General features: G+C 33.3%; 1 protein-coding gene across 9 annotated transcripts in view; it reads left to right on the plus strand.

The window, feature by feature from the left end:
- Positions 1-13,311, plus strand: part of BPTF (bromodomain PHD finger transcription factor) — a 171,289-nt gene that overhangs the window by 144,713 nt on the left and 13,265 nt on the right. For all 9 annotated transcript variants that reach the window (XM_051995268.1, XM_051995264.1, XM_051995270.1 and 6 more), the window contains 3 exons: positions 3,134-3,216; positions 3,625-3,850; positions 9,934-10,274. In XM_051995268.1, coding sequence (XP_051851228.1) covers positions 3,134-3,216; positions 3,625-3,850; positions 9,934-10,274 — 650 coding nt within the window. The remainder of the gene's footprint in view (positions 1-3,133; positions 3,217-3,624; positions 3,851-9,933; positions 10,275-13,311) is intronic.

Genomic DNA, 13,311 nt, shown 5'->3' on the forward strand with positions numbered 1-13,311 from the left:
TTTTTGGTTTTTTGCTTAAAATCTCTTATTGGAAGGCTCAAATTTTGTCACTGAACATCAATCAGTCTTGTCTTTTTTTTTTTAGGAATACAGGGATTTTTTTTTCTATTAACATGCACTTATCTTTTTTTGTGGGATGGGAGGTGAAGGCAAAGGGGAAGATAGGAAGAAGTTGGGGGTAAAACTTTCGTAACACACATATATTATCACAGAAAACTAGGGAATTTTCCCCCCATCTTATGCAGCATTTTATTCAATGAATGAGATTTCTGTTTAGCCAGATAGATCTTTGCTATTGGTTTTTGCTCTCTGAATGATCATGTCATAGGATTTAGCATTAAAAGAAACTTAAAACTCTTAAAGATCAACTCCCTTCCTTTGTAAATAACCTAAAGGCTACTACTTTAAGATTTCACTTAAACATATTTCTAGATAATTCATTCCTTTGATTTTGTACATTCAGTGGCGCATCAGTAATTCTGTACTCTATTTGCCTTCTTGACCTAACATTCAGTTAGTCAATAAACATTTTTTAAATAACTCTTATAAATTCAGTACCAGAGATATAGATAAAGAAAGAAAATGATTCCTGCACTGAAGGAGCTTACATTCTGTTGAGGAAATATGTTTTTATAAAAGTAAGTTCAAATTACATACAAAGTAAATTTGATTGGGAAAAAGCTTCCTATAGAAACCAGGTGACACTTAAATTGAGTGAAGGAAGCCTGGAATTCTATTAAGAGAAGATAGTTTCTAAGCAATAGAAATATACCTCCTTCCTAAAAACAGGCGAGGGACTATATTGTTTTTGCTTAACTTTTTAAAAAAGAAAAATAATTTATGAGTTCTATTTTGGACAGATTGAGTGAGAAATACCCAATCACCAAGGATTTATTAAGAAACAAACTGTGTGCTTGACATAGTGTAGGATATGAAGACAAAAATGAAGCACTTGGTTGTTCCCAGTCAGGAAACTGATGATAGAAGAGTAGAGCAAAAGAGAGAGAAGAGGGCAGGATATAGATCTGAGAGTTATCTGTTTAGATATGATAAATTGAACCCATGGGAGCAGATGAAGTACTCAAGAGAGTGCGTTAGGAGAGAATATGAAATCAGTACTTGAAAGAATGGCCAGAGAGGCAGATTGTTCTGAGGAAATGCAGATCTCTATGAATGCCAGAAGATTTAAGAATCATGTAAGGAAAAGAGATCTAAGATGAAGTTGGTTAAGAGTGCTCCCAAGGATAAAATTTAGAATTATAATGAAAGGCAAGCTGATTCAGTATGGAGATCTTGGGTTGAGGTGGAAGTTAAAAAGTTTAAAAAAAAAAAAAAAGTGGTTCTTTTGTTATGCTAGATATCTCTTCATTTATGCCAGTTTCTTTAAAAGATGTCTAAGGTTAAATTTTTTAGGTCGTTGTTTTTCTATGTTTTTTGCTTTTGAGCAGTAACATTGTCAGTCTCAAAAAGTTAGTTCAAGTATAATAAACCCATTTTTTAATAATTATATGCTGAACCAGCATAGAAGAGTTTCTGAATCTTTTAAAACTTGTAAATATGTTGGCAAAAGCTACCTTATCTCCTATAAACAGTTTATAGCATACTAAACCAAGCTAAGAGGGTAGCTAAAAAAATTACACTCCAAAAATGAGACCTCCTGGGGAGCTGTAATATATATAAAACCAAACCCCTTATTGACCTGTTTGGGAGAAACAGACACCATGGTTCATTGAGAAGAGAACTGGACTTAACAGTTGTAAAAACTGGATTCATATCTCATCTCTACCACCTGATAGCTGTATGGCCAAAGACAAGTCACTTAATGTCTCAACATCAGTTTCCTTATTGCTCAGTGTATCAGGGATCTGTTGTTTCTCAGATTGCCTTAGCAGACAAGTTTTAGAGTTGGCTGAGTCTCAGAGAAGTTCTACAATTTGCCTACAATCACAAATAGTGTTAAAGGTTAGATTTTGAACATAGGTATTCCTGACTTCAAGACTAGCATTCTGTCCACTAAGTCACACTCTCTTTCATCTGTAAAATAGAGATAATCATGCTTGTACTACCTCCCTCACAGCCTTGTTATGAAGAAGGGAAAATAATCAAAAGTTTTTTAGGAAATGTGTTTCTACCCTACAAAAATTCAAAGTATTGGAAATTAAAGGAAATCATGGGAATATGGGGAAATTGAAGATAGTAGACATAATAGAAAATTGAGTATTTTGTGACTGAGCATGCTAAACATATATAAATCATTCTCAGTTGTCCTATTCCTCAGATCACCATCTCTTCTTCCTTCCCTTCCCTCCCTTCCTCCTTTTCTTTCTCCTTCTCTTCTCTCCTTCTCCTTGTTTTCTCCTCTTCCTCCTCTTCTCTCCTCCCAGACTTGTGCAGCTTTCAAAGAAGCTATCTGGAGATAGACCATTGAGGCTTAAGCTGGGCCTGGTTCTAAGAGACATTTAATCAATTTCACTCAAAATAATGTGAGGTCCTAGATTTAGAGATGAGAGAGAGCTTAGGAATAGGCCATTGAGTCCAGTCCTCTCATTTTACAGAGATATAGAGAAGGCACATGACTTTCTCAGAGTCATACAGCTACTAAGTAAATGAAGCAAGATTGGAACCCAGGTCTTTTTCAGGACCTAATCCATACAATGCTACATCACCTCTCACTCTGATTCTTTGGATACAAAGTACATTCTATATCTAGACAAAACAAATATGTCATTTTCCTTTGTATTTTTGAAACTTCTTCCTTCATTTTTCAGACATTTGATTGGGATATTTACTTAATTTAATTTGATGTAGCTAGATCTTTTAAACTTGAAAAACATTTTCTCTTATTGCAAAGGTACATGTTAAATGCAAAATTTATTGTAACTTTTTTATATATAAAACTGGAGAATAATTCTTCAAAAAGTAGTATCAGATTTTCTGCAATTTGATTTTTTAGCTTTATTCAACAGGAAAATTTTAAACCTTAATCTTTACTTATATGAGAAGAGGCTGAAATGTTTATAAATTAATGTTTACATGAAATATATCTGTACAAAAGTCTGCTTTTTTAAAAAGATGTGCTTCAGCTTTCTAGTACAAGTTATGTAATATTTCTTTGAATTTTGCTGTCTTCAAGGTGGTGATGAAACATAATGCTGTGATAGAACATTTAAAACAAAAAAAGACTATGACTCCAGCTGAAAGAGAAGAAAATCAGAGGTAGGGAGAAATGTTTATAATATTAGAAAAGGTTACTCTTTTAAAATAATCATTTTTCTTCCCTTTTAACTAGCATATCAGGAAATAAACTCTGATTATTCCATAGCTTTTGTATATTTTCTATATTTGGACTAAAATTCATTGCATTCCTCTTGCGTTGTATGTTCTGTGAACTTTTTTTAAAAATATAAACTAATAAGATCAAATGTTGCAATAATTTAAAAAAAGACTGGATATTTGGAGTTAATGTAAACTTTGGTTTATTGAAGAACATTTTTAGACATGTTAAAATATTTCCTTATCTAATTTTTAAGGTAATGTTGTCTATAAGCACATAAAGTACTTTAGGCATTTTTGCTATATTAGATCATCAGTTCAGCATTATGTACCTTGTATATTTTTTCTTAGAATGATAGTCTGTAACCAGGTGATGAAGTTTATTTTGGATAAGATAGATAAAGAAGAAAAACAGGCAGCTAAGAAACGGAAACGGGAAGAAAGTGTGGAACAGAAGCGTAGCAAGCAAAATGCTACCAAGCTATCTGCGCTACTCTTCAAACATAAAGAACAACTCAAAGCTGAAATATTGAAAAAGAGAGCACTACTAGACAAAGACCTTCAAATAGAAGTGCAGGTAGGAAGAGATTTCATTTTCCTTTTATGTTAGATATCCATCCATCTTGTAAATCATTACCTTGAATTTTTTGTTAACATTTGTTTCCTTAAATTAACTTTTTAAGTCTTTAAAGAGGTATAGTTATAAATAATTTTATATTTTTAATCAACATAACCAAAACTTATGCATTTCCAGTGACTTTCAGCCACTCTGCAAAATTATCTTGTTTGTTTTATTGAAGTCAGAAGTTTATTCTGTTTGAAGTGGTCAGAACATTCTGAATTCTTTTGAGAGTCTTTGACACATTCTATTCAGTATTCTTATTGATGGCAAATCTTTGCTCTTTGATGGTGGATTTGATTTTTTTAAACTAGGCAAAAGCTGTTGTTCCAAAAAAGAAATCAAAATTAGATTGGCTGTAAGTAATAGTATTAAATGTGAAAAACAAGTCATGACTGTAAAGTAACAAATTGACTTTTCTTACATCGTTACTATATCAATGTTGAAGGCATTCCTAGAATGTTTTAAGCAATTGCAGTGTTATTGGAATGAATATATATTCTGTCAAATTTGAGGAATTACATTTGATTAAACATGTAAATGGTAGTGTGTTCAAAATACAACCATTAACAGCTTATACATTGTGAAAATTGAACTGGTTCTGGTAGAATTTTCTTTCCTGCCTTTGGGTGTTACTACAAAGATAAAAAATGATTGTTTTCTACCTTGACTATCATTTAAACCTCATACCTCCCTACTATATATGACCTTTTTTCCCCCTTTGATCTATGGGGAAAAATCAAACTATCTTCTAAATTTATAAAAACTCCTAAATGACTAATGATATATGCATTACTGTTAGTTGTATTTATCTTTCTAGACTCAGAAAAGAAAAGAAATAGGATTGTTTGCCTTGCATCTTAAATGCTCATACATCATCAGTTCCTAAGATCATATCCTTATTATGATTCTAAAAGCTTATTTATTAGTGAATTTTTCTTCTTGAAAGATCAAGGTGAAAATTTACAGGATAAAAAATGTCACTTTGTCTTTGGTCATTGCTCAGATTTATCAGCTAAGTAAGTATCTTCCATAATTTTAGACAGATCTTGGAAATTCATTTTTCATTCTTTTCAGAAAACTTTATCTCATTCATCAAGTCTGTGTATTGTGACTTCCAAAATAATCTTAGCCTCTGTTGGTCTAGAGACAAACAATTTAGTATAAAGTAAATTGACACTTTTACTTTGAACCTGAATGAATCCTTTCTCTTATTGTCAGCAAATATTGAGCCTATTGTATGCTAAGGATGAGGAAGACAAAAATGAGCAATCTCCTGATTCCTGCCCTTAATAAGCTTACAGTCTAATAGAAGGACTGACATGTACATAACTATGATACAAGATAGAACGCGATAACAAAGACGTATAAACAAAGTACTTTTAAAAATTAGGAAAGAAAAATCAATTTCACCTGGGAGGATGAGCAGAGGTCTCATGAAAGAGGTGATACTTAAGCAGAACCTTGAAAGAAGAAAAGTATTTGAATAGGTAAAAATAAGGAGGAAATACATTGTAAATATGAGGGATATCCTGCATAAATAAGCACAGTGTAAGAACATATTCAGGGATCATCTAGTAGTATTGTGCTGGAAATTAGAATACATGAAAGAACGGTTGAAAAACTATGTTGGAACTAAATGGCAGAGATCTTAAGTGTTTTGGATAAGAAGTTTGTATTTGATCCTATGGACATTTAAGGAATTTGAAAAAAAAACTGACATAGACTGGTATATTAGGAAGATTATTTTGGTAGGTATATGACAGATGACATAAAGTATTAAATGACTAAAAGCAGAGATTCCAGTTAGATAGCTACCACAATAGCCCATGTATGAGGTGATGAGCTAGAAAAGAGAATTGATTCAAAAGAGATTGTAGGAGATAGAATCACTAAGATTTTGTAATGCATTGAATATGAAGAATGGAGAAAAAGAAAAAGGTGATTCCAGGGATTCAAGTCTAGATGATTGTGATAGTGGGGTCAGCAATAGAATAGAGAATTTATGAAAAAGAGAAGCTTTAGAAGATAAAATAATGAATGCTCTTTTTGAACTTTTTGAATTTAAGGTGTAGATGGAACATATAAGTAGAGAATTCTGGCTGGTAGTTTATAAAACTTATGGAAAAAAATAATGCTAGAAATATACATCAGAGACTTATTTGTATAGAAATGATAACTGAACCTATGGAAACTAAAAAGATCACCTAGGGACAGGGAAGGAAAAAAGGAGAGAAGACCAGAATCTTGGGGACACCTTTAGAAGGAAAAAGTTGAAGCAGCAATCAGTCAGCAAACATTTATTAAATGCTAGGTAATCTGACTGGGAGGATACAAAGAAAGACAAGTCAATTCCTCAAAGTTGTGGGAAATAACATGAAAAACATTCTATACAGACAAGTTATAAGCAGGATACATTGGAGCTAATCAGCAGAGAGAAGACACTAGCATTAAGGGGGATCCGGAAAGACTTCTTGCAGAACATGAAGGACTTGAAGGAAACCAGGAAGTGGAGACAGGGAGGGAAAGGGAAAGAAGGAACAGCCAGTGGGAAATGTAGGGTATTGTGCAAGGAACAACATGGAGAAGACCAGTGTCAAAAGGATGAGTAAGAAACAAAAGAGGTGGTGGTTTATGAAGGCCTTTGAAGACCAACTTGAAGATTTTACATTTGATGTTGGAGGTAACAGTGAGTCTGTGGAGTTTGTTGATCAAAATATCCATCTTTCATGCCTTACCTTGATAGTTGAATAGGGGATAAATTATAGTGAAAGATTTGAGGCAGAACTCACCATTAGGCTGTTGTAAAAATCCAGGTGTGAAGTGTTAAGGGCTATACTAGAGTGTTGCCAGTGTCCGGGGAAAGAAGTATATATGAGAGACTTACAAAAGTAAAAATAACAGGCCTTTGGCAGCAGATTGAATAGTGTGTGGGGGGGGGAAGGGTGGAGAATGAGAGAGAGGAATCAACAATGTCATCTGACACAATACAATAGGCCCATAAACACCCTTAGTCACCAAAGCAAAGTAATGTTATTCTTGCTTTCAGCACCCACCTATCAGCTGTTCTTAATCTAGGTAAAAAGATAACAGAGGAGAGAAACATAATAGGTAGATTAAAAAGATGGTTATTTTGTAAAATCCTCTATATAGCTAACATTTATATAGCATTTTTTTTAAGGGTTGCAAAGCATTTTATAAATATTTTAATCTCACAACAGTGATGAAAGGTAGGTGCTATTACCCCCATTTAATGGATTGGAAAATCCAGGATGAGACTAAAGGTTGATTGAGTTGCTCATGATTGCAAAGCTATTAAGAAGATGAATCCAATTTGAATTCAAGTCTTCCTGACTCCAGGTCCACCATTCTTTCCTTTGTGCCATCTAGTGCTGTAAGTAGCTACCATATTGATAAGAGTAAAACTGCTTGATCTGAGTCAGCCCTGTAAAATTATGTAAAATCACCAACAAAATGTCTCCTTTGATCTACAAAGCCAAATTGTCTTGCATCCTCTGGAGCAAGATAAGCTTTCTTGGAAGAAGTCATGACCTCCTCCCCCCCCACACCTCCCTTGCCCTCCTCCCCCAACAAGATTTCATATCCACTCAGGACTTCTCTTAGACTCGTGCATAAAATGGATCTTCAGAAAATGACCCTTTGCAAATCACTTTCTCTCTTGAGAATAATATTCTTCCCAAGAGAATCCCTCTTTATGTCTCTAACAATAAAGCTTTTTTAACCATAGCTTTTGGGTTTAGTGAAATTCCTTCGCTGCAAACTCCTGCCTTGGATAGCTGAATCTCACCTATTCCTGCCTAACCTCTTCTTCGGTACCCTCAGTCCTCATCAATATCAATCCAAATTTTGACCTCTTACAAATTAAATCACATCCCTATTATGAGATCTTTAAAAGCATATGTTTGTGTGTGTGTGTGTGTGTGTGTGTGTGTGTGTGTGTGTCAACACAGATTGAAGCTTTTTAGTAACTTATTTATTGCTGTGGCCAAAAAAAAGAAATAAAAATAAAGTCTTTACTCTATAGCAAATTCAGTTTGTATAAGCTGGTCCTCATCCATGCAGATCTTCACCAGGCTCATATGATTTTAGTGGAGGATATATAGAATATACTAAAAATAACATTGCTATATAGGATAGTTTCATCAGGCTGGATTAGGGGAAATTTTTGGTCTACAAACATTCTCAACTATCCTAAAAATAGATTTTTTTCTTCTTCAATGCTATCATTCCCTTAAGCTATCATTCATCATGTCTTTCATCACTTTCATTGCTAGATGTCTAGAAAGAGTATATACCTGCCTACTATTCACTTATTCAGCCTCCTCCACTGCAAATTCCATCTCTACCTCTCTTCGGACACCTCTTTCTCCAAAATTGCTTTTTAGTTTTACAAAGCTGAATTTTCTTCCTTCTTGACTTTTCAGAAGCAAATTAGCATTATTCATTATTGCTTTCTGAATACTGTCCTCTCCCTTAGCACTCCCAGGCACTGTTCTTTCCTGGATCTTCTCTCCATCTGACCAGTTCTCAGTCTCCTTTGCTGCTTCATTTTTTTTGTACTTTTCAGATAGAGAAAAATAAGACATCAGTTCAAATTTTGCTAAATGATAGGTGCTATTCAAATCACTTCTCCAAATTCAGAGAATTTTTATTTAAACATTTTAAGTAATAAGTGAGAGATAGCTTGAGGGTAATGGATAGAGGACCAGCTTTATAATTATAAAGACCTAGGTTTAATGCTGTCTCTGGTTAGGAAACCATGAACAAATGATTTAACCTTTCAGTGCAGCTCACTAAAACGCTAAAATTACCAGCTAATTTGCATAGATAGAGGGAACCCTGAAGAAAACATAAGTCTAGCCCAAAGAAATAAAATTAATATTGGTTCTAGGATGTATATTTATTTTGGATGAGTCAAATTTATGATACATTTGATTTGTTTTGTTCACATACTATTGATGTACTTTATGCTTTCAAACTATTTATGTGATCAATATATATGATATTTACATCCATTTTATTAGGATTTGTAGTAATTATACAGATTTAATTATAAAAGTTTATAGTTATATCTTGGCTTTTATGACATTACTGGTCAGACCTCTTTATTTAATAATATTAAGTCCTAGATCAGAAATATAACCTTCACTTATCTTGTTTCTCTGAATTCATTTAATGATAATCCTGGTTTGTTATCAGTCAAGCATTTATTAAGTGCCTACTATTTGCTAAGTACCATCGAGGAACCTATAGATACTAAGACAAAATGAAACATTCTCTATCCTTAAAAAATTTACATTCTATTGGAAGAGATAACATATATACATAGAAGGATATACCAAATAAATACAGAATAATTTCGGAAAAGAGGCACTATCTGCTTTATAAGATAGTTTTTAGGATTGCTTCTGAATAGAAAGCAGAGCTTGTTCATATTTGCCTAAAGACCATGTCAATAGAGAAAATACTGCCAAGTTACATTGTCCTCTTTCCTTAGCCATAAGGTTAGGTCCCCACTTGGCACAAATAACGAATCCCCTGTTTGTATTTGAATTTATACTGTTTGAAGCTATAATTATGTCAAATATAGCCATTAGTTCCGACTCAATAAAAATATGCTGTTTGATAGGATAATATGGCTATTTCAAGGAATTCATTACTCTCATGAATCAGGACCTACATGGAGCTTTTAAGTTTACTCAGATTTTTTCTCACAAAAACTTGGATATCAAGACTTTGGGAATCCTGTAAATCCAGTTTTAGACATATAGTCTATATTACTTAGATGTTGCCAACCACCTTTTTGCTTTTTAATACTATTTTTCTCTTTCTAATGATTTCACAATCTTACAGTAGTTTTAAATGTGCTTAAATTACATTGAGGATATAAAAAAGGGACTTTTCTTCCTCCTTGACCAAAACATTTGAACATTAGAATCAAAGAAAATTGTGGATGGAGTCTTCTCTTATCTTTTTCAAATAATCATACGAACTTTTTTGTTTTGTTTCATTTTCTATAGGAAGAACTAAAGAAAGACCTCAATAAAATTAGGAAAGAAAAGGAGAAAGCACAAGCTGCAGCAGCTGCAGCTATATCTACAGTAGCAACCCCACCACCACCACCTCCACCACCAACTCCACCACCTCCACCACCACCACCTCCACCACAGCATTCGGTCAATGTCGCATCAACTCCGACATTGCCCATACCTGTATCTTCCCAGAAAAGAAAAAGAGATGAGGAGAAAGAGTCTTCGGCTTCCAAATCCAAGAAAAAGAAAATGATTTCCACTACCTCAAAGGAAACTAAGAAGGACACAAAGCTTTACTGTATCTGTAAAACGCCTTATGATGAGTCTAAGTGAGTAGGTCCAGTTCTTTGAATTTTTTTTTTTTCAGTATCTGTTTAACCTGTGGTTATTAAAAGTTGGGGGTAGTAGTATAAGTGTATATTTGAAAGCAATTTCAAAGAGTGAAATTGTCAGTATGGTTTTTTCATTTAGTGATCAAAATCTTGTAGGGGGAAAAAAAGCAATTATTACAATTCTTATTTTTAGATGGTCTTTTCATCATATTCCATTTTCTGGGGGAAAAAAGACAATATGTATTCTATTATTTTCTACTTTTCTCTCCATCAAGTTTTTTTCTTTAGAAAATAATGAAGTCTCTGCCTTTGAAGCAAAATTTTAATTTCACAATTAATCAATAAGTCCTCATAGAGAGCAGCCCACAATTAAGAGCACTGAGTCTGTTATTATTTATTTGCTAGCAGAGTATAGTTGTTGAAAGATGGTACTGTTCTGTGAAGGAATGGTACGTTTAATGATAATAATATTAGTAACCTTAATTTTGTTTTATTGTTATAAAATTCCTATTTATCAAATGCAATATGAAATCATTCCTTCTTATATTCCCAAAGATATGAAATTAAAGATTTCAGACTATTTCTCATTTTTAACTGGAAAAATGGCAGTAAAGATGTTTGAGGGAGGGAAAGGGAGGAGTTGGTGGAGGAAAAAGGGAACAGGTATAACTTGTAATTTGGGGTACATAGAATGAATTTAGAAGTTCTTAATATCTGCAATATTAATTGTCATCATTTAGAAAAACATCTTAATTTTCTTCTAGGATTGCTATTGTGTAGACCAGATTTTTTTTTTTTTTTGGTTAAGTCTGTAGTAATTTATTATATCAAGCAAATCTCATTAAGCAAAACTTAATTAGCATTCTTCTTCCAAATCCATTTGGTAATGCTAAAAAATTTTAATCATTTTAGGTTTTAAGAATCAAGTTAACATTGATAATTTCTACTTTAGTAGACTTTTTATAGCTAAATAATCTCTCAACTTGTTTTGTCTCTATATTATGTTTAAATGGAAAACAAAAGCTATTTTTGTAATGCTTTCTAATGATTTTACTCCAATAGGTAAAAGCTCTACATTATAAATACTTTTTTTAGATCACTTTTCTTTCCCTCTGCCCTTCTTCCCAGTAGAACAGGCCATAAATTCTTGTGGACTAGGCATGTTTGGAATTTAAACCCTTTTCTGTGTAGGTGAGAGTAGGTGGACATCTTCATTGTTTATTATCTTCATTCATTAGATATATGGTGTATGTTGTAAGAAATTAAATCCTATGGATTTGTCCCTTTGGTCTAGTATGGGTGTGCTTCACTTTTAAACCAATCCAGTCTATTAAAATGAACTATGAAAATTGAATTTTTGATACATTTTATGATTTCCTTGTGTCAGTACTTTCTGTACTCAAGCATATTGTGCCTTTTCATCCTATGTGGCTCTTAACTTTGTCTTCTGTAAAAATGCTGAGTCCATAGATAACAATTTCCAAAATATAAAATGGAAGACTATTGTACCTTTTGAAAAATAAATGAACAAAAAATAAATGAAAAGCATTTTGTGCATTTTAAATATTTAGTTTAATATTCAATTTAAATTTAAAATTACAGAAATGCATTGCATAAAATGAGGTATATCTGAATAATGTAATGATAACCTTTAAGGTCATTTTGCATTTATTTTGCGTGTATACTTCACATTTTTCTTTGTCATTAAGATCATTGAACTATTCCAAGTTCACTCATGCTGTTTTTTAGTAAGAATGAGTTAGTATGTTTATTTAATGGGATTAACATTATTTATTAAATTTTATATTTTTATTATCATTTTGACAAAAGGCTTATTGGAGATTTTAATACAGAATTAAACCAAAAGTTTGAAAAATAAATTTGCTTCCAATATAATTTTTTTGAAGTACCAAGGAAGCAACACATTTAGCTTCTGGAGAACCTCTCCAGCAATTCCCCTAAGATTCTTTGTTAGTCTTTGTACAAATGAAAGAGAAGAGCAGCACAAAAAAAGGAGGAATGAAAATTAACCTTTAGTTTTGTCTTCAGTTCACAAAGAGCTTATTTCAGAGTTTGACATCTGGTTCCTTTCCTTTAGTTATATTGTGCAAGGCATGTTACAATGTGTCCAAGGAACTAGTTACCTCATCTTGGCTGGCATGTATATATATCTCTTTAAAATTTGCAAAGCATTTTTTCCATATAGTATCTTTATTTTTCCTTCCAACAGCCCTGTAGAGTGGTTAACAACAGAGATTTTTAACCCTGTTTTACAACTAAAAAAGAAATCAGTGACTGGTTTCAGCCAAACTGCTTTCTATCTGGACTCTTGTCCAGCGGATGCAGTGCTCCTTCTCACCTTAATTATACTTAGCCCTTTGGCTGTGATTTTTTTCTACACCCTGCCGGTCACCAATATTAATATTAGAATCAGTATATTAAAAAGTTATGACCATCTGTTAGGCGCAAACTTGTTCTGTACTTGTAACAAGTGTAAAAAACCTTACAATAATAACTATTTCCCCACCATTCCATGCAAGGACCACGTCTGTTTTTTAAATGATATCTGTTACTTTGCTATAGTATCTTCATTTTCATTACACATTTGTTGCGATTATCTGCATTTACATGCCACACATTATCTAAAAATACTCTCCAAAGAATGGTTTATTGTAAGGAGCCCGTGACTTTATCTATATGAAACTCCTTTTGCACTTCCGATTATTTAGCAGAAATTCACCTGCTGTGTCTCCCCCTTTTCTGCATCCTGTCATGTTCTGTCTGTCTGTCGCGCACAGCTGGCGGCTGCCCTGCATGTTCTCTGTAGCAGTGTCACTTTTACGTGGTGTTTGCGCTTTGCTCTGTCTTTTACATTTCACTTTGAGATACATTTTCAAACCTGTCTAAGAAATAGCCCCGACCTTGCGATGGCGTCTGTGGCATGGGTCTGAGAGATGCAAGTTTGATTCTTTGGCTCGGGGTTGTGGCTCTTAGCGTTTCACACCCATTCCTCGTGGAGACGTCTCCATGCGTG

This window comes from Antechinus flavipes, chromosome 4, assembly GCF_016432865.1.
Source record: "Antechinus flavipes isolate AdamAnt ecotype Samford, QLD, Australia chromosome 4, AdamAnt_v2, whole genome shotgun sequence".
Taxonomy (NCBI): Eukaryota; Metazoa; Chordata; class Mammalia; order Dasyuromorphia; family Dasyuridae; genus Antechinus; species Antechinus flavipes.